This window comes from Pelmatolapia mariae, linkage group LG7 (assembly GCF_036321145.2).
Source record: "Pelmatolapia mariae isolate MD_Pm_ZW linkage group LG7, Pm_UMD_F_2, whole genome shotgun sequence".
Classification (NCBI taxonomy): Eukaryota; Metazoa; Chordata; class Actinopteri; order Cichliformes; family Cichlidae; genus Pelmatolapia; species Pelmatolapia mariae.
In genome coordinates this window covers 38,372,829-38,397,151 of record NC_086233.1, presented here as the reverse complement: position 1 = coordinate 38,397,151, position 24,323 = coordinate 38,372,829, and the positions used below count along the sequence as shown (strand labels likewise).

At 39.3% G+C, this 24,323-nt stretch overlaps 1 protein-coding gene across 2 annotated transcripts in view; it reads left to right on the top strand.

Moving 5' to 3' along the window:
- The first annotated feature begins 3,882 nt into the window (after positions 1 to 3,882).
- LOC134631068 (synaptic vesicle glycoprotein 2B-like) overlaps positions 3,883 to 24,323 on the top strand; it is a 44,416-nt gene continuing 23,975 nt past the window's right edge. The window contains exons 1-7 of one of the 2 annotated variants that reach the window (XM_063479016.1): positions 3,883 to 4,005; positions 8,907 to 9,117; positions 9,281 to 9,492; positions 10,691 to 10,917; positions 13,919 to 14,099; positions 22,813 to 22,964; positions 24,042 to 24,175. In XM_063479016.1, the coding sequence (XP_063335086.1) occupies positions 9,320 to 9,492; positions 10,691 to 10,917; positions 13,919 to 14,099; positions 22,813 to 22,964; positions 24,042 to 24,175 (867 nt within the window). In that variant the 5' untranslated portion in view covers positions 3,883 to 4,005; positions 8,907 to 9,117; positions 9,281 to 9,319. Of the gene's footprint in view, positions 4,006 to 7,235; positions 7,287 to 8,906; positions 9,493 to 10,690; positions 10,918 to 13,918; positions 14,100 to 22,812; positions 22,965 to 24,041; positions 24,176 to 24,323 lie in introns of those variants that run through there. The other variant, XM_063479017.1, reaches the window with a different exon arrangement.

Below are 24,323 nucleotides of genomic sequence, written 5' to 3'. Positions count from 1 at the left end.
TATCTGAACACTGTTACAGAGGCTATAAGAGATAGCTTATCAAGCATTATTGTATCCTAATTGCCCCTTGGGGATAAATAAAGTCTCTCTGATTCTGATCCAAGTTATCAACTCCATTCTTAGTGCCTCACAGTCTGTCTTTTTTAAAGCTTGATGTTTGATATTTGCACTTTATTGATCAGGCTGCCGCCACAATAGCTCTCATATAGGCTCCTGATTCTGACCCAACTGTCTCTGTCTCTTGCTCTGTTATTTTTAACCAGTTTGAACCTGTGAATCCGGCGTTCATATAGAATGTAATTCAACATATTGAGCCTTCAGGTTCTCCCCATGATGTTGTTCCTCTTCAACTTTTTAAAGAGGCTTTTTATAGTTTAGTGCCGTTGGTTATTGCCATTATTAATATCAGTTTGTGTTCTGGTTTGGTCCCTTCAAACTTTAAACATGCAGCAAAGCAAAACCTGGCTCGACCAAACAGTGCAGTAGTTAAATCTAGCTTCTTTCATTTAAGGCGGCTGGCAAAGTTGAATCCTCTTTTATGATGTCTGGGCTGGATTACTGTAATGCACTTTATATTGAAGTTGGCCAGTCTTCCGTCTTACTTTCGTTCAAAGTCTCACTGAGTGTCTTTTGACAAGAACATGTAATATTGAGCAGCTCTTGCCCCACCTTACCTTCGAGCTGCTTTAGTCTGACACTCTTGTCCAAGCTCTTAGGTCATCTGACCAGTACATATACAGAAGTCTAAGCAGAACCTCAGAGTGTACAAAGCGTTCTCTATTGCTGCCCCTAAGTTATAAGGGGCAAAAAATAAATTGCCTTTGCACAACAATAACTTGTGTTGCCCATCTTTAAAAGTCATCTTAAAACACAGTTATACTTTTTGTTTTGAGATATTGACTTTATTACTATGTGTATGATGTTATGACCTTATTTTTTATTGTATTATAGTTGATTGTTTTTGTTTTTAGTGTCTTGAAGATGTTTTTAATTGATGTTTTTGCTTTTTTATCGTTTTCCTTAATTCTCTGTGCAGCACTACAACACATTTTGATATGTCAGGAAATAAAATTGGCATTGCAGGCACTAACACTATTCCCTCACAGCAAAGGTCCTTGGTTAGAGGTTGGGGCGTAGCAGTCAGCTTTACATTAGCATCCTTTCTTGCTGATTAATATTTACTTTAGTCTGCTTAAGCTGTAAAAGTGAATAGTCACTGTTTGGTAGACGAGGCCAATCTAATCCAATTAAATCTGCTGTACTGTGCCAGACCAGGAAGATCAATCTTGCAAATTCCATCCTTCTGGATCCAGTTCATGAAGTAATTTGCTGGGTCACTGACTGAGGCTCTTATTAAAATCTGTTTTACTTTAGCTCTTCAGTCCTACTTAATAAGAAAGCCTTTAAGCATTTTATTTTAAATGGAATGACCACGAAGTATTCTAACAAGTTTTAGGGAAAGACCTTGTTACTTTACCTTTAACTTGTCCAGTTACTTTTGAAGCTAAGAAAGTAGTGGACTGTATAAAAATGGCTGTAATTCCTAGTATCATAAAAAAATGCAATAGTCCTCCAGTCCACATACTGAAGTATCTCGAGTGAAGATTGTGAACGCTGAGTTGCCCCCAATGCATCCATAAGAGTGCAAATGTGTGTGTAAAACTTAGAAAGGCTGTATCACACTCATCTGATCAAAAATAAGTGATCAGTGTATCCAAAAGCACAAAGATTCGCAACATAGATTTAAAATTCTAATTGGGTAGCCACCAGCTAGTATTGAAGCTGCCAACTCTACAATCCTCCACCTCAGGAAGAGCATAATGGGGCTATTATGCTTGCTATATTGCCTGTGTCGCACATCAATTTTGACATCACATCATGTGTTGTGTGACAAAATCACATTTTGTAATCTGGCTTTGTGTCTGCTGAAGCTGGGTTGAAGACAGATGTGTATGATCGAGTCAGCTTTGACCAACTTTTTAATGATATTCCAGTACAGAGACAGGGACATACAGATACACAGAACGAGACGTTGGAAAAGTTTGAAAATTTGAAAAAACTTAATTACGGCAGGTAAACTACGGCCTAAGATACCAGCATCTAACTTTTAAACACCTGTATTCAGACTACTCATCTGCTTAATCTTTGAGCTATGCAAACCACCCTAATATCCATCCATAATTTCTTTGGGCACAACCAGATATAACTGACTAAAATTGTTCTTCGATCCATGAAATGTTATTTAGTTTAGCAGTTTAGGTGTGTTGGACAGGAGTTTTTTGTTTTTTTTTGCATGATATTATAGTCCACTGTTTATTTATTTATTTATTTATTTTTTATTTTTATGTGCTTCCTGCTTCTCCAGTGTGGTTGACTGCCTCAACAATTATATTCATGTCATCACCATTACACAGGATTAAGGACGTTCCCCACTGCCTGAATACATACTTGTTTGTGAACATATGTTGCTTTTGACTTTTGATGTTCTGACTTCAAATCAAATTGATGGCCCCTTATGAGCAAGCATTCATGACAGTAGGAGGGAAAAACTCTCTGTTAACACAAAGAAACCTCCAGGAAAACCAGACTCAGGGAGACCAGCTATATCCAGCAAATGGCTGAGGGTGAGGGGAGGGATACAATATAAAAGACACACTGTGGAAGAGAGCCAGAGACTAATAATAACTAATCATTAAATGCAGAGTGGTGTATAAACACTAAGTGAATCAAGAAAAGAGGAGTGGAAGAAACACTCGTAATGAGCCCATATTGCAACAACTATAAACGTTAATGAAAAAGAAAATTTACCAGTATAGGAGAAATATGCTCTCTCTTTTTTGTCCTGTCAGTACTCTCGCTCCAGCATTTTGGAACAAATGAAGGTTTTTCACAGTTTTTAGGACAACTACAATAGTCCAGTGTAGAAGTAATAAATGCATGAACTAGTTTTTCAGGATCACTCTGAGACGGGATGTTTCTAATTTTAGAGAAATGCACAAATGCATGAAAGCACCTGCATATTTGCACATTGAAGTACATATCTTGGTAAAAAAAACAACAACAACAACCAATGACTCCAAGATTCCTCACAGTGTTGCTGGAGGCCAAGTTAATGCCATCAGAATAAATACATTTGTCTGAAAATCACAAAACTGCAAAAATAGTTGCAATACAATACAGCTCTCTGACTTCCCCGAACAGGGCACCAATGTTCATGGTCTTTAGGCTCAACATAACAGAAGCATGCAGAACATCCAACTGCCTTGTGGTACATTTCATGATTTCCGACAGTATTATTGATAAAATCCATTCATGATTTGTCCATAGTTTCATCTAGATCTGGGTCAGAGAATGGGCATGTCTGTCTCTTTCTTTTCCTTGTCCTCCTTAATCTTGTGCTTCCTTCATTACTTAATCATGATGCTTAAATGCATAATGATAGAAGTGCTTTAGTAGCCGAGTAGGGAAGCAAAGAAAGAAAGAAAAAGAAATGAATTATGATTCATGGTTGTAAAGCTGCAGGACTTTCACATCATCACAGAGAAAACATCTTATCAAGCATCTCACACTAAGTCAACACAACTATCACATCACCTCCTCCTCCCTGTCTCCATTTCCTTTTTCACTGGCCACCCATATGCCTCTTTCAATACCCCCTCCACGCCCTCCCTTTTCCCATCCCCAGCCCACGCCCCAGCCCTTGCTCTCCCCTTTTGATGAATAAATGGCATCTTCTTGTGTGCATTGTACAACAGAGGTGGACTGTACCACTGTGAATGTGGCGGGAGGCTTCAGGGAGGAGTGCTGCAGTGAGAGGAGAGGAAGGAGGAGGAGACGGGGCAGCTAGTAAATCCCTCCCAGCCCTAATCCCTCAGTCGTGCCTGTGTATGTTGATGCTCTTTACATTTTTAGGGCAGAAAGTCTAGACTAGATTTTTTCAGGCTACAAGTGAATTTTAAAGAAAGATCTGATGTGTGACTGGGAGCTTCAACTCGTTTTGTCCTGGTAAGAGAAGTCATTTTTCTGAATGTTTCTTTATGTTATTGACTTAGATTGGAAGAGCTTTACATTTTGTTCATTTTAAAAAGTAAGATTTCCAAATATAGGCATTTTCAACTGAGGTTTGGACTAAAAAATACCTTAGCAATCTTTTAAAAATGTTTTTATTGCATTTAATATGAAATATTACAATTATCCTCTTCTTGGTATAGTTATTTTTTTTTCAGATAAACTGAAACACAGTCACTTACAGTACTCCTTCAAATTCCAGACTGAGCAGCACAAACACTCTATTTATTTCATAATTTGTATGTAAAATATGTGCATCTACGACATGACACCACCTTGTGGCTTTTGACTGTTTTAAATGCTCAGTGTCAGTACAAAGTTATCAACTATTGTTTTCAAGCTTGGTTTGCATTGGTTATACATAAGCTATACAGGTGCAACACACATACACAGATACCCTCTAATTAGTGCTAACAAGGAAACTAATAAGATACTAGAATTTTACTCACCAAAACTATATATGTGTATATATATATATATATATATATATATACACACACACACATATACATACATACATACAGTACAGAAACATCTGTGCCGAGTATGACCTGGAAGTCACGAGGTCTAAATGGGAGAAGCCATTCTTCACTAATGGTGAAGAATGGCTGAGCTAAGATCCTGTGGGACTTCCAAAATGGTGATGGCTAACCAACCGGATATAGTGGTGGTAGACAAATGGAAGAAGTTGGCCATAGTGATAGATGTAGCGAACCAAATGACAGCAACATCAGGAAGAAGGAACACGAGAAGCTAGAGAAGTACCAAGGGCTCAGAGAGGAGCTTGAGAAGATGTGGAGGGTGAAGGTAACAGTGGTCCCAGTGGTAATCGGAGCACTAGGTGCAGTCACTCCCAAGCTAGGCGAGTGGCTCCAGCAGATCACAGGAACAACATCCGAGATCTCTGTCCAAAAGAGCACAGTCCTAGGAACAGCTAAGATACCCCGCAGGACCCTCAAGTTGTCAGGTCTCTGGCTGAGGACCTGAGCTTGAAGGATAAAGACTGCCTGCAGGGGCGAGAGGTAGTAGGTAGTAGGAAGTTTTATAATGAGAGAAAAAAAAAAGTCCGACCCTTAAAGGAGAAGCATATAGAAGTAGACACTCTGGGACTTATGATGTAAAAAAAACCCCATAATAATAATAATAATAATAATAATAATAATAATAATAATATCCAGCTAGAATTCTGTTTTGCATTAAAACAAGTTTAGTGAATAGCTTATTAAAAATTTGCAATCAATTTTGCGAAGTTGTAATAACATATTCAATAAATATTTAATTTGTGACAGCCTTGTTCAGTTATTTTGAAATCTACAAAAACAAAAAACAAAACAATGTTTCCATTTCTTTTAAAAATTTAAATAAATATTTCTCTCTGTGCTTTACTTTCAATTAACTTTATGCAGTTTTTTTTGCATACAACTGCCTATGTACATCATCTGCATGCAACATACACAGATTCAAAGTTAAACTTATACACATATATAATGATGCTTATTTGCATAAAAAAGCAGTAATACTGTACATGTAATACTTTTCTCCTGTCTTTTAGTGATAATAGAGATGTGGGACACCAGTAACAGTTGAAAATTGAGATAAAAATGAAAGTCAGAAGGAAAAAAAGTCTAGCCTCCTCTGTTTTGAATCAGTAGAGTGTGTTTTACCCAGTCTGTGCTTCTATCTTTCTCTCTCTCTCTTGCCCTCTCTCTCTCTCTCTCTCTCTCTCTCTCTCTCTCTCTCTCTCTCTCTCTCTCTCTGTGTGTGTGTGTGTAGTGGCTTCCTGCTGTACAAAGAAACGCGATGCATTATTAATCTGGTGTAAATGACTAGGCTTGATGCTGAAGCTTCCTCTTCAGCTCCCTCTCCTCACATCTGTCATCACAGGTTTGAGCATAGCTATGTTTGTCTCTTATCACAGTTAAACAGTTTATATCTTTATTTTGGTTGTCATGATGACAGGATGCTTGCCATGTAAGAGGGATAGCTTCTATATTATATTGTTAGACGCCTCTCCACTGCCCTGAGGGGAAGAGAATTGTGTGTGTTTTCATCCTCTGATCTCAGTTTACAGGAAGTAGAGTGTTTTAGAGGCTCGCATTGGGTTTTCTGCTGACCTTGGAAAGCTACAGTGTGCACACTGAACGTGTGTGTGCGTGCGTGTGTGTGTGTACACACCATATGATAAAATGGCATGGGTTATTAAATTTTAAATATAAACACTTGGACGAAAAGGATTACTTGAAGTCAGTGACTGCTGCTTGTTTGTGGGTCTTCTTGTATTTAGTTTTGTTAAAAACTGAAAAACATGCTCTACTGGGTTCAAAACAGTTGGCCACTGAAGAATATATAATTTCTTTCCCTTGAGAAATTCTTGGGTTGCAATTGCAGTAAGCTTTGAGTCATTATCCATTTGTACTGCAAAGCACTGTTTTTGCAGCATTTTGCTGAATCACACAGAGTAATGCCCATGGCCCTACTCCAGGAAGTAGATTTTGCTAACAACTCTGAGTCTGTTAAACTGGAGATGAGGGAAACTCTGGTTTGGTAAATGGTAAATGGACTGGTTTTTATACTCTATCTGAGCACTTAAAGCAACTCATTGCCTCTTGCCTCATTCACCCATTCCCACCCATTTGCACAAGCACTTTCCCCCCCTATGCTCTTTCTCTTTAAGTGCTTTCTATCTAACATCTTGATACATGCTCAATCATCCAGGTAAGTCTATTCTGTTTATCTGGACATTTTTCAGTGGGAGAATCGTTTCATCACTCATGCAAGTGACTTCTTAAGTCTCAGCTGACTGCAGGTGATCCAGGAGGAGGAAGGACAACTGCTGCCTAGACTAAAACCTTCAGTGATTCCTTATGTGTCAGGAGTATTGGAACACTTGAGATGCATTTTCTCTAAATACTTCGTGTCTCTGTAGTTTTCAGACCCCAAAAGATGCTGGGCCAAAAACCCATCCACCCCAAGGATCGGATCGCCCCACACAGATAGAGTAATGTAGTGTACTCTGTAAAGTGCCCAGAGGAGGATTGCCATGCTTCATACATCGGAGAAACCAAACAATCCCTGGCTAAGCGGATGACACAACACAAACGAGCTAACTTGTCCCGCCAGGACTCCAGGACTGTACACATCCTGGACGGGGAGGAACACTGGTTTGAGCGGGGAGTAAAGGAGGCCATTTACATGAAAATCAAGGAGGGGGCCTAAGGGTACATCTTTCACCATCTTATGATGCTGTGATTGCAGCCATTCCCCAACTTTCTGTGAATGATACTCGTGGCCATTGATCAATGAGCTTTGGTCAGTGGTTGTTGATCAATGGTCATGACAAATTGCATATTAATGATCATGAAACTGACCTCATGGCCCATTGTTAGTCAGTGGTGCTAGTTTTCATCATTATGCAAAAGTACTGTTTATAAGGTTGGGTAAACCTGCAGTCAGCTGAGACTGAAGAATTCACTTGGATGACGATGAAACGTTTCTCCCACTGAAAATACTAAAAGAATTCACTTTCTGGGGCAGCTAGCGTTTGGTGTCCAGCCTTTCTCTGTAGGTATCTTCACGCCTACTCAGCTCCGGCTTCACACTGTATCCTTCTCAACATATCCTTGATCCCAGAGCTAAAGATTCCTTTCTTTTCATTCACTAGGACCTCCAGGTCACTGGTGATCCAGGGTCTGTTGCTGAGAAAATAGCATAGAGTCCTGATTGGGATAATTGTATACTCAGAGAAATTTATATAATCAGTGATGTAGTTTGTTAAGTTGTTGATGTCATCCTCATGTGGATCACAGAGCACATACAAAGCACAACTGGGTGGCAACAGGAAGTCAGGAGCATGCTGTTAACCTGGTCCCGGTACCACAACCTGGTCCTGTTAACAGTATGAGCTAACAAGTGGGGTGAGGGCAGTGGCTCTATATAAAATCCTTGCATGTATGCATTCAAAAGGACCAGAGTTTTATAGCCCTTTTCCATTCGTACCTACTCAGGTCAGCTCGGCACAGATCGATGAGGTTTTTGGGGTTTTCCATTAGGTCAAAAGTACCGGGTACTTTTTTAGCAGCTACTGGCTGGGGTTCCAATGATCTGAAAATGTGACATCAACAGACTATATGCCATCGATTGGCTAGTCAGTGTGGTCAGTTGATGAGTTATGAGTGCATTTTCTTTATGAAAATCAAAAACGCTATTTTGAAACCTGGCAATGAAGTAAACGGCTGCACAGAAACAACACCATGGTCCCCGTCTGATGAAAAGCTACAGACTGAGCAGCTGGTATACCATCAGCTCAACGTCCACCTTTGTTGTAGTGTTTATGTCCCATCACAAGATGTTCAGCCACGTTGCTATAACAACTCCATGCACATTAGGTGGTACTCGAATGTAAAGGAGAAGCTGAGTCGTGCCGCCTCGAGCCGATCCAAGTAGGTCCTAATTGAAAAAGGGCTTTACTCTCCTGTGTTTTGCGGAAACACAGTCATACAAATGAACTTAATACGGGAGAATTGACACAAGACCACAGAACACTGAGAGAGTCACAAAATTCTAGAAACTCTGGATCAAATGGATCCAGGACCATAACACTAGTGGTAGTTTTTAAAACAAACAAACAAACAAACAAACAAACAAACAAGCGGAGTAAAACAAGCATAGGATGCAGAGTGCTCATCAGCAGTAACCACCTCCATCATCACCACTATCACCACCACCATAATCAGCAGAAAAAATAAATACGTTTAAAAAAAGCATATTTTGGTAGTTAAGGTCTTCTGTGTTCCAAGTGTCACAGTGTACAATAAACTAACCAATTTTATTGTTTTCAGGAGTGAACTTTGAAGAGAAGACTTTACAGGAATTTGGAATTACCACTAACAGCACCATAAGAAGCACAACATGGAGCAGAAGTTAATGATGAAACAGACAAGTTTTGTTTTATTGGGACAGTCACACCTGAATAGGCTGCACTGCAAAGCATACAGACTGATGGTGTGATGTCATTAATAGACCTTTATTTGCTATTAAGTTTAAAAACCAGTAAGTGGAATAAAGTGACTAATGACCCTGAAAGTAGTTTTTAAGGGTAGTAAGTCAGTATGATTAACTAAGAACTCCAACTGCTATTTTATGACAACTATATTTTCCCCTAAAATTCAGAACTGACATAATTAACAAGCCAAACAAAACCTTTTATTTACAGTTATATTAACAGTTAGAAAAGCTGGTCTAGTAGGCCAAGATGGCTGACCACTACCAGAACAACATATACAACCAAGGAGACTACCCTCTTCAGGAAGACGATGCAGCAAGTGATGTGACTGAAGGACATGATGAAGAGGATCAGATGTATGAAGGAGAATATCAAGGGATTCCACATCCTGATGACACAAAGGCTGCACAGAGAGCTGCATGGTGAGGCACTGCATATTTAATGTTTCTGTGTAAATGTGCCAGAAAGGGCACTCTCACTGTAGAGTGGTAGCTGGTGGTGAGGGGTCTCAGGAAATCTGAAAAATGGATCAGTCATAAATGCATGTACAAGTTTGTGCCATATCACAGAAACTAAATAAAAAGGGCCACTGCACTGGAGTTTAAACTTTGTTTTATATTTAATAATTGTTTTACAGACTAAAGTTTAAATATTAGTGTACATTTTTTAGTATCAAAATATACCGAAAGTGTCTGAACTAAAATGCAGAATCATATATAATACTGGATTATAATTATTGATTCATTATTGTGCATATTTCTGTAATGTTGCAGAGGGAATATACTGCTATTTAAGTTTATCTGTAATAATAAATAGTATATCATTAAAATCAGCAAAACCCCCCAAAAACTAAACGTTACTTAACCCTTTCATGCATGAATTATGACAGCCTCAATTAGGATTTTTAGTAGTATTTTTATCCATCTTTAGGCATGAAAAGGTGAATAAAGTACTTAAGAAAAAAATCCTGATTGAGGTTCTTATAATTCATGCATGACAGGGTTAAATAACAATAATTACAATGAAACACGTCATACATCTATAGTAACATTAAACGACCAGTGGGTGGCAGGGTATGGAGTGACACATCAGTGTCCAGTGTAGTGGTTTATGTGTAAGTATACCATCAACACTGACACAAGTACAAGAAAACAGCCTTTGAATAGCTGTCCACTGTAGTGACCACTATGCATGAAAGGGTTAAGCTTAAATAAGAAAAAAAAGTCAAAACACTGTAAATACGGGAATGCAAAAATAAAAACTCAAAAATTGGGCACAAAACCTAATAATTTCCATGATAGCATATCTGAAAGTGACAGCAATAATAACCAGATATCGGGCAGGGATAGCACAATAAGTACCGTGGTCACCCCATGATCAGAAGGTAGGGGGTTTGAATCCACTGAATGGCTACCCTGAAGTACCCCTGAGCAAGGTAGCGTCCATACACACTGCTCCCCGGGCGCCTGATTTGTGGGCGCCCTCTGCAGAGAGAGTAATTTCCTCACAGGGATCAATAAAGTATACAGTATTATTGTATATTCAGGACAGTGTAATCAGATCTGGTTTTCAGTGTAATCAAAGATTCACATTTTCTTTTGTCTTCATGGCTTCTTCCAGGGCTAAACCTCAAACAGGTAGCAGTGCAGCATCTGATCTAGAGGAGTTATCTGAGCAGTATGAGTACATCATGGAAGAATGTGGTCATGGGAAATTCCAGTGGATGCTCTTCATAGTGCTGGGCCTGGCTCTAATGGCTGATGGAGTTGAATGTTTTGTGGTTGCATTTGTTCTACCGTCTGCAGAAAAGGACCTGTGTCTGTCCAATGCAGAGAAAGGAATGCTGGGTAAGCATTAGCTGTAGTGATTGTTGTTTAGAATAAGCACAATCCGAGGTTCCTTCCTTCTCAATTTGAGCACTCAAAGTACTTCACACTTTCATACACTGCCTTTATCTACCTTCACACACACACCCAACTCACCAGTTAATGTATCAGGGACAACTGGGGATTCAGTATCTTGAATACTTTGACACATTGACAGGAAAGGATGAATCCTCCAATTTTCCAACTGGTAGATGACCCACTCTACCCACAGGTGCACTACATCTGTGTTGTTCTGTCAAAGTAAGCAGTGCTTGTCCAGCAGTATTTGGACAATGATGCAGTTTTGTATAGTGGCTTTTAAATCAAAAGAGTAATATGTAATTGAAGTGAGGACTTTAACTCAAGGGGTTTAAGAAAAGCATTTCATTAACTGTTTAGGGAGCTACATTAATTTTCATAAATAGTTCCACATCTCAGGGATTTATACCCAGATGAGGCCTGTTCCCTTTATATTATCAAAAATGTAGAAAATAAAAGATCTGGAGTATATTCCAGATCGATTAAGTGTATTTGCTAGCTTTTTTATATAGGAGTCATTTTATACTCAGGTTCTTAGATGCTTGTACTACTTCAACAGTGTGCCTTAAACAATGCCAAGGTGTCATAACATCAGAAGTGATTTTTTTTCTAATGCTTAACCAAAAGTATTATTACTTAAGCTGGAGAATATTCTTTTTCCTTTTTGCTTGCAGCTTTTAGCTGGTAGTTTTTTCTTGCTGTCAACCCAGGCACATGAACACAGTAAGTCTGTTTGCCTTATCACAATAAGATGTTGATGTGATAAATGGGCACCACAATAGATTTTTTTTTATATATATATATTGAAATGTTTCAGTGGCAACAGATTAAGATGTACCGGAAGGTGTTAGTTATTATATCACTGATGAGAAAAACCTGAAAATGACTTTGCAGTAGTCAACACTATATCCAGGTATCATACCAAGATAATTTGGCATTGATGAGAAATCTCATGTAGCTCCCTCTGCTGTGACCCTTTCAGCTACTGATGCAATTTTTCACCCCAGTAGCACGGCTAAACGTGTAATAGACACGCCAGTCCACCAAGTCCACTTCACGCTTTGCCTCCTTAAAATGTGAAATGAATACGCATGCAGAAGTTGCATTACTGCGTGCAGAAATTGCATTACCTGCAGGGGGAGATAATATATTAGATACAAGAAGTCGTTAGTGAACAAAAAATGTCTGGGCTGTAAGTGAGGCTTTCTTTTTACCTCTGGTAACTGTTGAGCCAAGTGACTCGAGATGAAAACGGTATTTTTCTGAGGAAAAGTCACCATGTGAATCAGGTTTTCGCTTGTGATGTTTGTTAGTTTCTATCAGTTTAAAATCTAAAAAGTAATAAAATCGTAGTTTGTGTGAACTGATGTAAATAGGAAGAATAAGTTATTCATGTCTGTAGTTGTTTGTAGGTCAGTTAATCTCTCCGCAGTGAATTTAGTAGTCAAGTAAAGTACTGCACTTTGTTTAAGAAAGGTATTCGTGTAATATATGTAATAATTTACTTTTTTTTTGAGTAATAACCTTAACAGCAATCTCAACAAAAGAGGAGAAATGCCTCCAACACACACAAACATTTGACAACGCAGTATGCAGTCAATTTACACAAATGTAATGTAATGAGATGCTGCTTAGTGATGGTGGTAACTCTCATTGATGAGAATGACAATCAATAAAGGCTTGAATCAACAAGTGATATAGATAATGGAATCGGAATTGCTAAATTCTTATCAGTTCCCATCCTTATCCCCAACAGGTCACAGCATATGGCTCAAGGGCGTAGATTTGGTTTTGGCATTGGTGGGGACGGATGATTCAACCACCGAACCCTGCCCTGTTTCTTTTCTTTTTCCTTTTTGTCTTTGCTTCTTGATAAAAGGGGACAAATATACTTGCCTACATATGCTATTCTACATGCTTTTAAAACAATTAAAATTACAATTCAATATCCGGCGATTCAATAATCCCTGGATATTGGTGGGGACATGTCCCTTCCGTCCATGCCAAATCTACGCCCTTGATATGGCTGCTGCCTGAGCCTGGTTCTGCCAGAGGTTTCTTCCTGTTAAAAGAGAGTTCTTCTTTTTTCCCTGATGTCTGATATTTAAGTTTTCTATTTATTAATGTAGGCTGCTTACCTTCCGATATAAAGCACATTAAGGCGACTGCTGTTGTGATTTAGTGTTTTATAAATAAAACTGAATTGAATTGCCAAGGTTTGATCGAAACCGATATTTTTAAACGTGGTTGTCTGTGTTCGTGTTCTGAATCAGTAGAGTGACACACCAATTCTTTTTGTACTGACCTTGAAAAAAGCATATGGGTGCTGCCCAGGTGTCCCTGGACCTTTGTGAAACAGATATTTTACACGTGGTGTAAAATACTGGAGACCAGTATGATGAGTCACAGTTATCCCGTGTTGCATGGCCATCTGTACACTGGTTTAAAATATTGTCAGCATGCCAATCTCTGGCACCAATCAATGTTAAATGCTTGCCTAAGGCTAAAGCAATCTGCTCATGAAAGTCCATACCAAACAAGGTAAAGAAGGAATTTGATTTCATATATTTCTGCAGAGCATGTTTGATAATAGGTGTGTCATGGTAGAGTGTGATGAAGTGAGGAAAAAGCAAAAACGTGATCCGTTTATTTAGGCTGGTATAAATCCATGGGAAAGAAAACAAAACCAAATTTAAGAGAAAGTTAAATAAATAAGTTGGGAACAAACAGCCAGAATACACAGTGAAGACACAAGCAAACGACAAACTGAGGCTTTAGATATACACAGACACAAAAGGCAATCAGGGAGGAGTAGAAACACCAGGGTAACAGAGATGAAACTAATCAGATGCGGTTTTGATTTTGAGTATATTGAGGTTTTGCAACATATCCTTAGTATTAAATAATTTGATATGGCATCCTCTATTACTTCTTCTTTGTGCAGGTCTCATCGTTTTCCTGAGCATGATGGTGGGAGCATTTCTGTGGGGAGGACTGGCAGACAAAGTTGGCCGTCGGCAATGTCTGATTCTGGCATTATCTATAAACTGTATCTTCGCATTTATGTCTTCCTTCGCTCAGGGTTACAGCTTCTTTCTCTTCTTCAGACTGCTTTCTGGCATTGGGTAATGCACACACACACACACGCGCACGCGTGCACACACACACACACGCACGCACACACACACACACGCGCACGCGTGCACACACACACACACACGCACACACACACGCACACACACACGCACGCACGCACACACGCACACACACACACACACACACACACCACAGAAGAGCTAACTCGTCAGGCCAGGACTCTAAAGTCTATTTACACCTACAGGCCAGTGGACACTCTTTCAATGATGAGATGTAATCATTATGCAAATGTACTGTTTATAAGATTGGGGAAACCTGCAGTCAGCTGAGACTGAAGAAGTCATTTGGATGAGTGATGAAAATGTTTCTCCTACTGAAAACGCTACATCCAGATGAACAGAACCAACTTTCTGGGACTTTGATTCTAAAAGCTTTGATTCTTACATTTTCAAGCATCAGAGTCCAACAAAGTTACATTAGCTTCAAAGACAGTTTCACTGACGCTGGTTAACAGGAGCTAACAGCAGCGTTACCAACAGTTCAGCATATCCTCAACAACTCACCTCAGCCGAATTGAGCTTGTCTGACTCTCTGACTGTCGGACTCCTTTCACACAGTTTTAAAGCCTTTTTCAAAGTAAATTAGGGTGGATGCTTTTTACCCCACATTAACAGCTGAGGTAAACAGTGGACTGACAGCCATCCAGAGATAGGGATGGCTGTTGGATCTAGAGCTGGTCCAGACAGCAGCAGAAACACATTAAACAGCCTTATAAGCTAAAGTGTAAATGTAATATTTTGGTCTCTCTTAGTTAACTAAGACATATTTGTCCTATAGCAGCTACCATAGTGAAGATTATCAACTGAAGTTGGAGTAAAACACACCTCAGTTGACTGGAATCTCCTCAACCCAAGTGCAGAACATTTCTTTTACACAATGTAGAAGTAAATGAGGTTCCATATTGAGCCAAATTGCATTCAGATGGGACACATTTGTTTTCAATGTTTTTCTTATAATGGCCATGGCTATCTTTTCTAATTTAGCCAAGACAAGTGTGTTTTCTTTCAAATTAAGTTAAATTAAGTTTGCAGTTGCTGTGTTTTAACTTACGAAGGTGTCAAAATGGTGTAATTTAGGTCATTGGGTTAAAAACAATACACGTAAAAGACTTAAAAGTATTTGAGAAAGAAATCTGGATTGTACTCTTGATGAGGGAGCATGGAATTCAATTATTTCTGAAAATGGGCTTTAAATTAGGGAAGCTAGAGGTAAATTTATCCGATATAAAATTCTCACCAGGTACTATTACATACCAACGAATGACACAATAAAATGACGAATAAAATGTGCATGAGTAAAGATGACGTGTTGGAAATGCCAAGAAGCAAAAAGGTACTCTGTTGGATGCTTTTTGGGAATGTCCAGTGGTCTTCCCAATATGGGAAATTGTTTTAAAATACATGGAGAGCTGGGACAAATGTAAATTACAGAAATCACCAAGATTGTGCCTACTGGGGGACAGGGGTGAGGTGCCACATCTAGATAAAGTAGGCTTCAGAGTGTCAAACACTGGGCTTGTGACCTGTGTTCGTCTTATTTTAACACTGTGGAAAGAATCTCAACCCTTAATGTGTGGAGGGAGAGAATGACTGAAAATGTGGCATGTGGGAAAATGCTGGGAAGACTGAGCAGCAAAACACAGATTCTAGTAGAACAATGGGACAGTTTTTATTTGTATGTATCTACAGCATCATGACAGGGTAAGTTATAGTTTGGATCAAGTGTCTTGTGTGTGCAACAATTATCAAGCACTGGTTGATCCCTCTGGTGTCTCTCCTGGAATTTCTAAATATGAACTTCTTAGATCAAATCTTCTGAACTGCTCATCTCACAGGAGACAAAGGGAAGAACCACTTATCTATTCCGAACAACCCATTGTGATGTCTAGTCACCGTTATTCACATCTATCACCCGATGTCCAGCTACATCCTGTCATCCTCTCTCTTACTTTTATACATACATGATTTGAAACAAAGTTGAAACTTTAAAATCACTTCATTACATTTTCTTCTTTTCTATGTTGTCGTTTAACATGACTTCTTAATAATTACCATTTGAGCATTCAGTTACATATGGATGCACTTCACTTCATGTTTCATTCATTTTATGCAATTTCACTTCAATTAGATTTATCGGTAGCTCATTCTCACATGAACATCCATCTGCACATCTTTTTTTCAAATACTTGGGAATACTTTTTGACAGGGGATTTCTTTAAATCACCCCGTCGTTCTTCAGCCAAGACCCCTGAGTTAGAAAACACAAACACTGCAGGTTTCTTTCACTCGCGAGGGCAGCCATGGAACGCATGACCTGCGTCTCATCACTGTCTGCGTGCTTTATTTATACAAGTGTGTGTGTGTGTGTGTGTGTGTGTGTGTGTGTGTGTGTGTACAAAGATAACAGAGTAATTCTCAGAGCAGCGGGTATTTCCCTTTTCTAAATCTGTATGTTCTAGAACAGAAAGAGGAAGCTGTAAGTTGTTTATCACAGAAAAGGTACATGTCAAGAGTCACATAGACATCTGCTTAGTGATAAATAAAAGAATATATTTCATGTATCTGATCACATTATGTTCAATAATCTTTTAACATTCCCTCCTGTTTATCAGAGAAATGAAATGTACAATTCATCAGTTAGTAACTACTTGTCTTTCACATTGTCAGTTACTACATCATTAGTTACACTTCATCTTCACCTTAGGAATAGGAAAAGAAGTCTTCATGATCTTCATTGGTTTCGGTACATCTGCATATGCTGTGAGTGACAAACTCATCATCTGTGAGATTACAGCTTTCAAACAAGGAATAACTCAAATAAAGAAAACAAAATAAAACCAGGGAAACAGTCAACAGTCTCTATAGCATCTGAAGCCATGTTTAAAGAATGTACATTATCTGGTATGTAAGTGCAGCATGTTGTGTTGAATAAGACACACAATCCTCCTTTCTCAGCCAGGATCATGTGCAGTGCTACACGATGTTGCATTACAGCAATTCTGAGAGCGTCTATTTCTTGATTTTGTCCCTCGTTGACCTTACAGGATGCTTTGAGAAACAAGCCGAATCTATAGTCCAGTGTCTCACTTCTGAGAGCATGTTTTCCAACTCCTGCCCACAGGAAGAGTGAGTTGAGTACCTTTTGTCCAGTTGTCCAGAGTTTGAATTCTTCAGGTACGTCGGTTCCCCAGATTGAGTCATGTGGTCTGACTGTTGAAGTTGAGCGTTTCTTCCTGGATGAAGATGACGATGTTGTTGTTGTTGTTGTTGTTGTTGTGCACTTTACAAAAGTCATTCTTAAGGTGTGATCGGAGATCAGAATTAGTGCACATGTTCCAGGGTGTGGCTGGGTGTGTTAATATGCTCGGCATGTGCGAGCAGACGTAACAGTCTTTCTCTGTGGACCTGTTAAACACATATCTGTATCAGGCATTTTTCATCCAAGGATGGATGTGATCTTGTGTCATGTCCATTAGGTGGAGGTTGTCGTACGTCCATCTTCTCTGTCTGCCTCGTGGCTCAGCTGCTGTTGGCATCAGCTGGGGTCCTGCAAGGGTGAGCTTTGTAGTCAAGGTAACCAGGAGGGTTCCCCTTCCCATGGTTGCACATAGGTCCATCACACCTACACCTGGCTGCCCTAAAGTTGATCAGATGGAGATTGGAGTGCGGGCTTACCCCACGGGGGCCCAATCAGCACTTGCCACCCTCACCCCCGAAACAACCAAGCGTAGGTACTTCCTCCTTGGTGTCAGGGCTTCCCGGGACCTCAACCTTTTTGCAGTGGCTCTGATGTATCCAGGAGGGTCTCTCTGCAATTTTACAGGCTGTGGGTGTTGTCAATAACACTTGGTATTGGCCCTCTAAGTGGGGTAAACTCAAAATTTTTCCTCTGGAGGATAAATCTCTGGCCATTTTGAGAATATGTCTATAATCACTAGAGCGTATTTTGAGCCTTGACTTTCACTTAATTCAATAAAGTCCATGTGAATGGTGTGAAATGGATGAGGTGGTGTGGGGAAAGGTCCTCTCTTTGTCCTCAGATTGCCTTGTGAATTGTGTTTCTGACAGATCATGCATGTCCTCACAAATTCTTTTGCTGAAGTTTCAAAATTTAGAGTATAAAAGTGTGTATTAATGACCTGGACTATCCCCCTGAGGACACATGGGTCACCCCATGTGTCACTAATGCTGCTGTTCTGCGCAGGGACTTAGGAAGTATTGGTTTACCTTCACAAGTCATCAGATCATTTTCTAGTAGTGCTCCACACTTTAACCATTTCTTCTGTTCTGTGGTTGGCGCTGCTTTTTGTTCATCTTTAAGTACATCAAGTGGTATTTGCACTGTGGATGTAGACATTAATGTGTCTACAGTTTGTTGTGTGGCTAACTTTGCTGCTTGATCTGCAAAGTTATTGCCTTTAGTTATTTCTGATTTATCTTTCTGATGTGCAGCACATTTACATAATGCTAACTGTTTTGGCAATGTAATTACTTCTAATAGTGTCTTTAGAAGATCTCCATGTTGTACTGGGTGTCCAGTAGATGTAATCATTCCTCTGTTCTGCCAAATTTTTGCAAAGTGGTGCACAGCTGAAAAAACATACTGACTGTCAGTGTATATATTTATATCTTGGCCTGCGTGTGTGAGGATGTCAATGGTTTCGCTTCTACAACTCTGTCTGCTGTGGTCACTGCATAGCCGACGGCTACTTTTAGATGCTGAGCCGTCTACAAAAACGTCAGTGAAACCAGCTTGTGGTGTGCTGTAAATGTTACCACGTGGCTTTGTCTCCTCATCTAATTTTTGCATACAGCAGTGTGAATGACCTTCTTCGGGTGAGGCCAGAAGTGCACTCGGGTTCAACTGACAACATTTCTCGATTCTAATCTGTGATTGCGACAATAAGATTCCAACATTTGAGAGTTGTCTCGCATGTGTGAGGTAAGACAAATTAGCTTAGATTAAAATTGAAGTCACTGCGTGGGGTACTTTGATGATTAAAGTGTGCCCTAAAACAATGTCAGCTGACTTTTTTACTGCCTCTGCTGCGGCTGCACAGGCTTGCACACACGTGGGCAGGCCTGACGCAACAGAGTCTAATTTCCAACAGAGTAAAATGCAAGCGGGCGTTGTTTTTTCTCCAAATGCCTTTGTTAAAATTGCTTTAATGTAACCTGCTCCTCTACATAGAAGTAGAAAGGGTATTTTCAAGTTACTGAATGCTTCTTCTTCTGTTTCTCTTTGTAGATGCAGCACTACATTTTTTCCTAAGGCATTTTAGGCAATTTCTATTTTTTAAAAGAATTCATACATCTCACACATCTTACATATGTCAAACTTTTAAGTTGGGAAAAAAACTTTGCATTGCTTACAGCTCATAGCTCACAGCTCTAAAACTAGGCATTAGTAAATCATGTGCCTAATCATTATGTGTCACTGTGATCCACAAGTATGATGACAAATTTGTTTTTTAAACCAACAAAACAAATAAACAAAAACAAAAAACAAGTTGCTAATGGCATGAACGCTTTACACACATGAGTCAGAACACAAAAAGAAAAAAGCTGCTGCCAGAAACAAAGCAGAAGTGTGAGGAAAAAAACTGAGCTCACAGGCAACTGTATATGTGAGCTTTTAATATCATGCAGCTTCTGCTCTAAAAAACAAATAAAAATAAAAAATAAAAAATAAAAAGTGTGTAACTTGCTCATTAGCTTGGTAGTGTCCACATATTTAATTCAGCTTCTCAAACCTGTAGCTTTAGCTGTTGTATACAGGGTTTGGCTTATTAGTTGTTAGTATAGGAGTGCTCTATATCTCAACAATGTCTCATCTAGGATGACAGGTTTTCAATCAGGTCAAGTGTCTCTATGCACCTGATTAGTTTAGGTATTTTCCTTATTTTCTTCATCTCATATATCATTGTACTGAGTTTGAGCAAACCTTAAGCTTGAATCAGACTACTTTTAACAGTTATCCACTTCACATCATAACTGACTGAGGTGCCTCTTCTTATTAATAGTATGTCATTATTAATGTTATTATTGTATTGTTTTTCCTTTTTTATAACAGCAATAGTATATTACAATATTTTATTAGTATATTACAATATACTACTATACTACTAATATACAATAGTTTATTATTTTATATTTTATTATGTATCCATCCAGGGCTGGGGGTGATCTGCAGTTTCACCCCCTCCCAAGCTGGAGACATTTCCCTTTTCCTTGGTTGAACAATGACACAGCCTTAACATACCTTATGCATCTCTCTATTTTATTTAATATGTTTTCGTGTGAATTATCTGCTTTCATTCATTCTATTCATTCTGGGCATGGTTGTCTACCCAATTTTGTTTCATTGTTAATACCAATTTACAGGTTGTTATCCTTCGTATTATTAGTGTGAATACATTAGAGATAAGCTCTAATTTAATTTAGCATTTTGTTTATTCCACTTTATTCCTCTTGTATTTATATGTATTCAGTTGGGTCTGTATCCAGCCCTTTTTAAACTTTGATCTCTAATCTTTTACTTGATGAGGGATTATTATGTTCTTCCTAGTCTGAACTGCTTCTTTGTTTCTTCTTACAGTCACGTACAAAATATCCCTCTTTTCCACACCTAGAGCATGCAGTGCTAAAGCCACTTTTTGGTGTGTGTATAGGCCTACCTCTACCTCTTGCTGTTCTATTATTCATTCCTCTGTCTTTCTTTTGGATTATTTCTGCTCTGGTTTGTTGTTTTTCTAAACATTTCTCATCAGGTGTTAATTTTGCTTGTTTATTCTCCATTCTCAAAGATTTTTTGCTGGGCCGTCACTAGCACGCTTGACTTCAGAGTGGTTTACTGATACGGCCTTCTACTTCATTTCTAAAAAAAAAATGAAGCGGTATCAGTTTTACGAGATGAAACTCAACCATTCTCCTTTGTCACCAGTACGTGAGCCTCAGCAAAGAAAACAAAAACGGAAGTAGTTCAGCAGCGTATTGTGCTGTAAAATCAACTTACTTCCAAAGACATACACACATATACATACACACAGATAGACATTTGCGTGCTAATTTGTCACGAAGTATTTCACGGTCACTTCTAAAACCAGTCTAAACACAGTTCCTTTTTTGGCGAACTTAAACCTATTTTGTCATGAGGTATTTGACGGCTACCTCTAGAACCAATCTAAACACAGTTCCTTTCGGTGAACTCAACCTATTTCACGTGTTTTATGAAGTAATTGCGGCTACTTCCAACCTATTTTACGCGTATCACGAAGTAATTCCGGCTACAGCAAACCTATTTTGCACATTTTTCTAAACCCTTCCGGCGGTTTAAGACCCCTTTAGACCCTTGCGGCGGGTTAGACCTGTTTAGACCCTTGCGGCGGGTTAGACCTACTTAGACCCTTGTGGCGGGTTAGACCTACTTAGACCCTTGCGGCGGGTCAGACCTAAACAGTGTTTTCTCACCCTCAGTCGTCTTTTGCTGGTTGTTCAGGTCATCTGGCTGGATCCCAGCGTCGTGGACCAGAACTAACACCGGCCTGGACCCGAATTCAAAACGTCCCAGGACTTTCTCCTCTACCTGGAGAGGGCTGTCGACAGACTTCGGTGCTGGCTTCCCACGACGTCAGGATACAGCAGTCAGACCTCATTGGAGTCACAGAAACGTGTCTGTTGTTTCCATCTCTAAGCTTGAAGGACCAATTTAAATGACAGGGGATTTCTTTAAATCACCCCGTCGTTCTTCAGCCAAGACCCCTGAGTTAGAAAACACAAACACTGCAGGTTTCTTTCACTCGCGAGGGCAGCCATGGAACGCATGACCTGCGTCTCATCACTGTCTGCGTGCTTTATTTATACAAGTCTGTGTGTGTGTGTGTGTGTGTGTGTGTGTGTGTGTGTGTGTGTGTGTACACAAAGATAACAGAGTTATTCTCAGAGCAGCGGGTATTTCCCTTTTCTAAATCTGTATGTTCTAGAACAGAAAGAGGAAGCTGTAAGTTGTTTATCACAGAAAAGGTACATGTCAAGAGTCACGTAGACATCTGCTTAGTGATAAATAAAAGAATACATTTCATGTATCTGATCACATTATGTTCAATAATCTTTTAACACTTTTTCTCTTCAAAACTCTGTAAATATAATTTCTTTTATTAAATCATACACCTCAAAGTCAAGCATTATTTTAGAGTTACCTTAGAGTCGGACAACCCACCCCCAATCTTCTTACATACACATATATGCACATAACCTCCAAGGACACAGTCTCCACACGGACTCTCGCCACACGACTTGTATCCATGTTCCATTACAGTGATGTTGGTCTTGTTTTCAGACTGACAGCACTTCAAGTCCAGTGACGCTGAAGGAGGCCAAATTGAATTCTGGGGTGGCTGTGCCATCAAATGCCACCTCAGGTTGTTGCGGTTTAGAATGTGATACAAATTTCAAATTAACTCTTGTTGCCTCTAAGCCTCTCAGCTTTGCTCAGAATATCTTTACATATCTTTGCTCTGTGATTTTCAGTGGAGTTTTTCTAAAACACAACCTGCTTTTGTGTAGCATCTGTTTTCTTCATTTTTTTGCACCGGGGGAATATAATAATCTTTAAAATAATGTTGTGGCTAATTATTATTTAAATAATAATCCTTATTTTCTTCTTTTCTGTCTTTGCTCTCAGTATTGGTGGCACAGCACCGATCGTGTACTCGTACTTCTCAGAGTTTCTTCAGATGAACAAGAGAGGAGAGCATCTGTCCTGGTTGTGTATGTTCTGGATGATTGGTGGGATCTATGCTTCATTCACTGCCTGGGGAATTATACCCAGATATGGTAAGACTGTTTTAAAAATGAAAAAGGATACTTTACATTCTTGCTTGTGAGCAATACTGACCAGTGAGTGCATTCACACCTTTGGTGGATGTGGTTCAGGAGAAAATGGAGCTAGACTTCTTATTGAAGAGCTGTGGTTCAGCCCCTTACTATGCCAGTCTACATGCCACGTATATTTTTAAACACTGGTTGTAACCTTTGAATAAGAGTGGAAAAATATTGATATATTCATTGCTCTTTAGATAGATTTTTGACACACTTGTGAATAGATAGTTATGAATCTATTCACAACTATCTATTCAATAGTGAATCAATAGTGTTGTTTTGTCAGCCATAAAGAGCTAATCAGTTGTAACTTTTGCTGCCCTCTTGGCCAGGTCTCCTTTGGAAAGACATTTTAATCTCAATGAGACTTTTTATTTATAGGATAATGAAGATAAATGAAATTAATCTCAGTGACCTCGACCTTATTGTTAGAGGTGCAACCTCTAGTGCAACCTGTTAAGTTTTATTTTCTATCAGTCTTGCATATCAGCAGCACAGTAGTGCAGTGGTTAGCATTATGGCTAGTACTTATTAAGAGAACTGTCCCAGTGACAAGGCACTGTGCTACTAAAGGTGCAATAGGAGTCTCTATTTTGCATGGCTCTGCAATTTCACACCAATACGATTCTGTAGATTATGTCTTTCTGCAAGTTTTTAGTGCTGGGGCACATTCAAACCTCAAAGTAATGCACAACGTTATCCTGTAGTTTCTGAGTTGAGCTAGCTGTTGAAAAAAGAAAAGAAAACAAAACAAAAGATTTTCTCTGTTCTGTCTGGATTGAATAACCTGAACAGTCTCAGCTGCAAATACATACAATTACGGTAAACCCAGAGAGGAAACATGCATCATTTACCACCTGCATTGCTTAATGCTGTTCTGAATCACTGTTTACGATACATTTCTACTTCTGACAGTTTGAAGTAAAACCTTAGTATTTTTCTCAAAACTTGTAAACAGTGATTTGTGTGTGTGTGTGTGTGTGTGTGTGTGTGTGTGTGTGTGTGTGTGTGTGTGTGTGTGTGTGTGTGTAGGCTGGGGCTTCAGTATGGGCACAGAATTTCAGTTCCACGCCTGGCGAGTGTTCGTCCTGGTTGCGGCTCTCCCTGCAATTGCTTCTCTGGTTGGACTTACCTTTATGCCCGAGAGCCCACGTTTCCTCCTGGAGGTGAGACTGTTAGCATAGTATATCTTTGTAAACCTGCCTGCAAAGTGTACACATGTGGAAAGAACATAGCTGGCATAGTTGTTAATCAATTTAAAAGAGGCCATGAAAGTGTTGTTGGAAACACCGAAATAGTTCACATTCACAATAG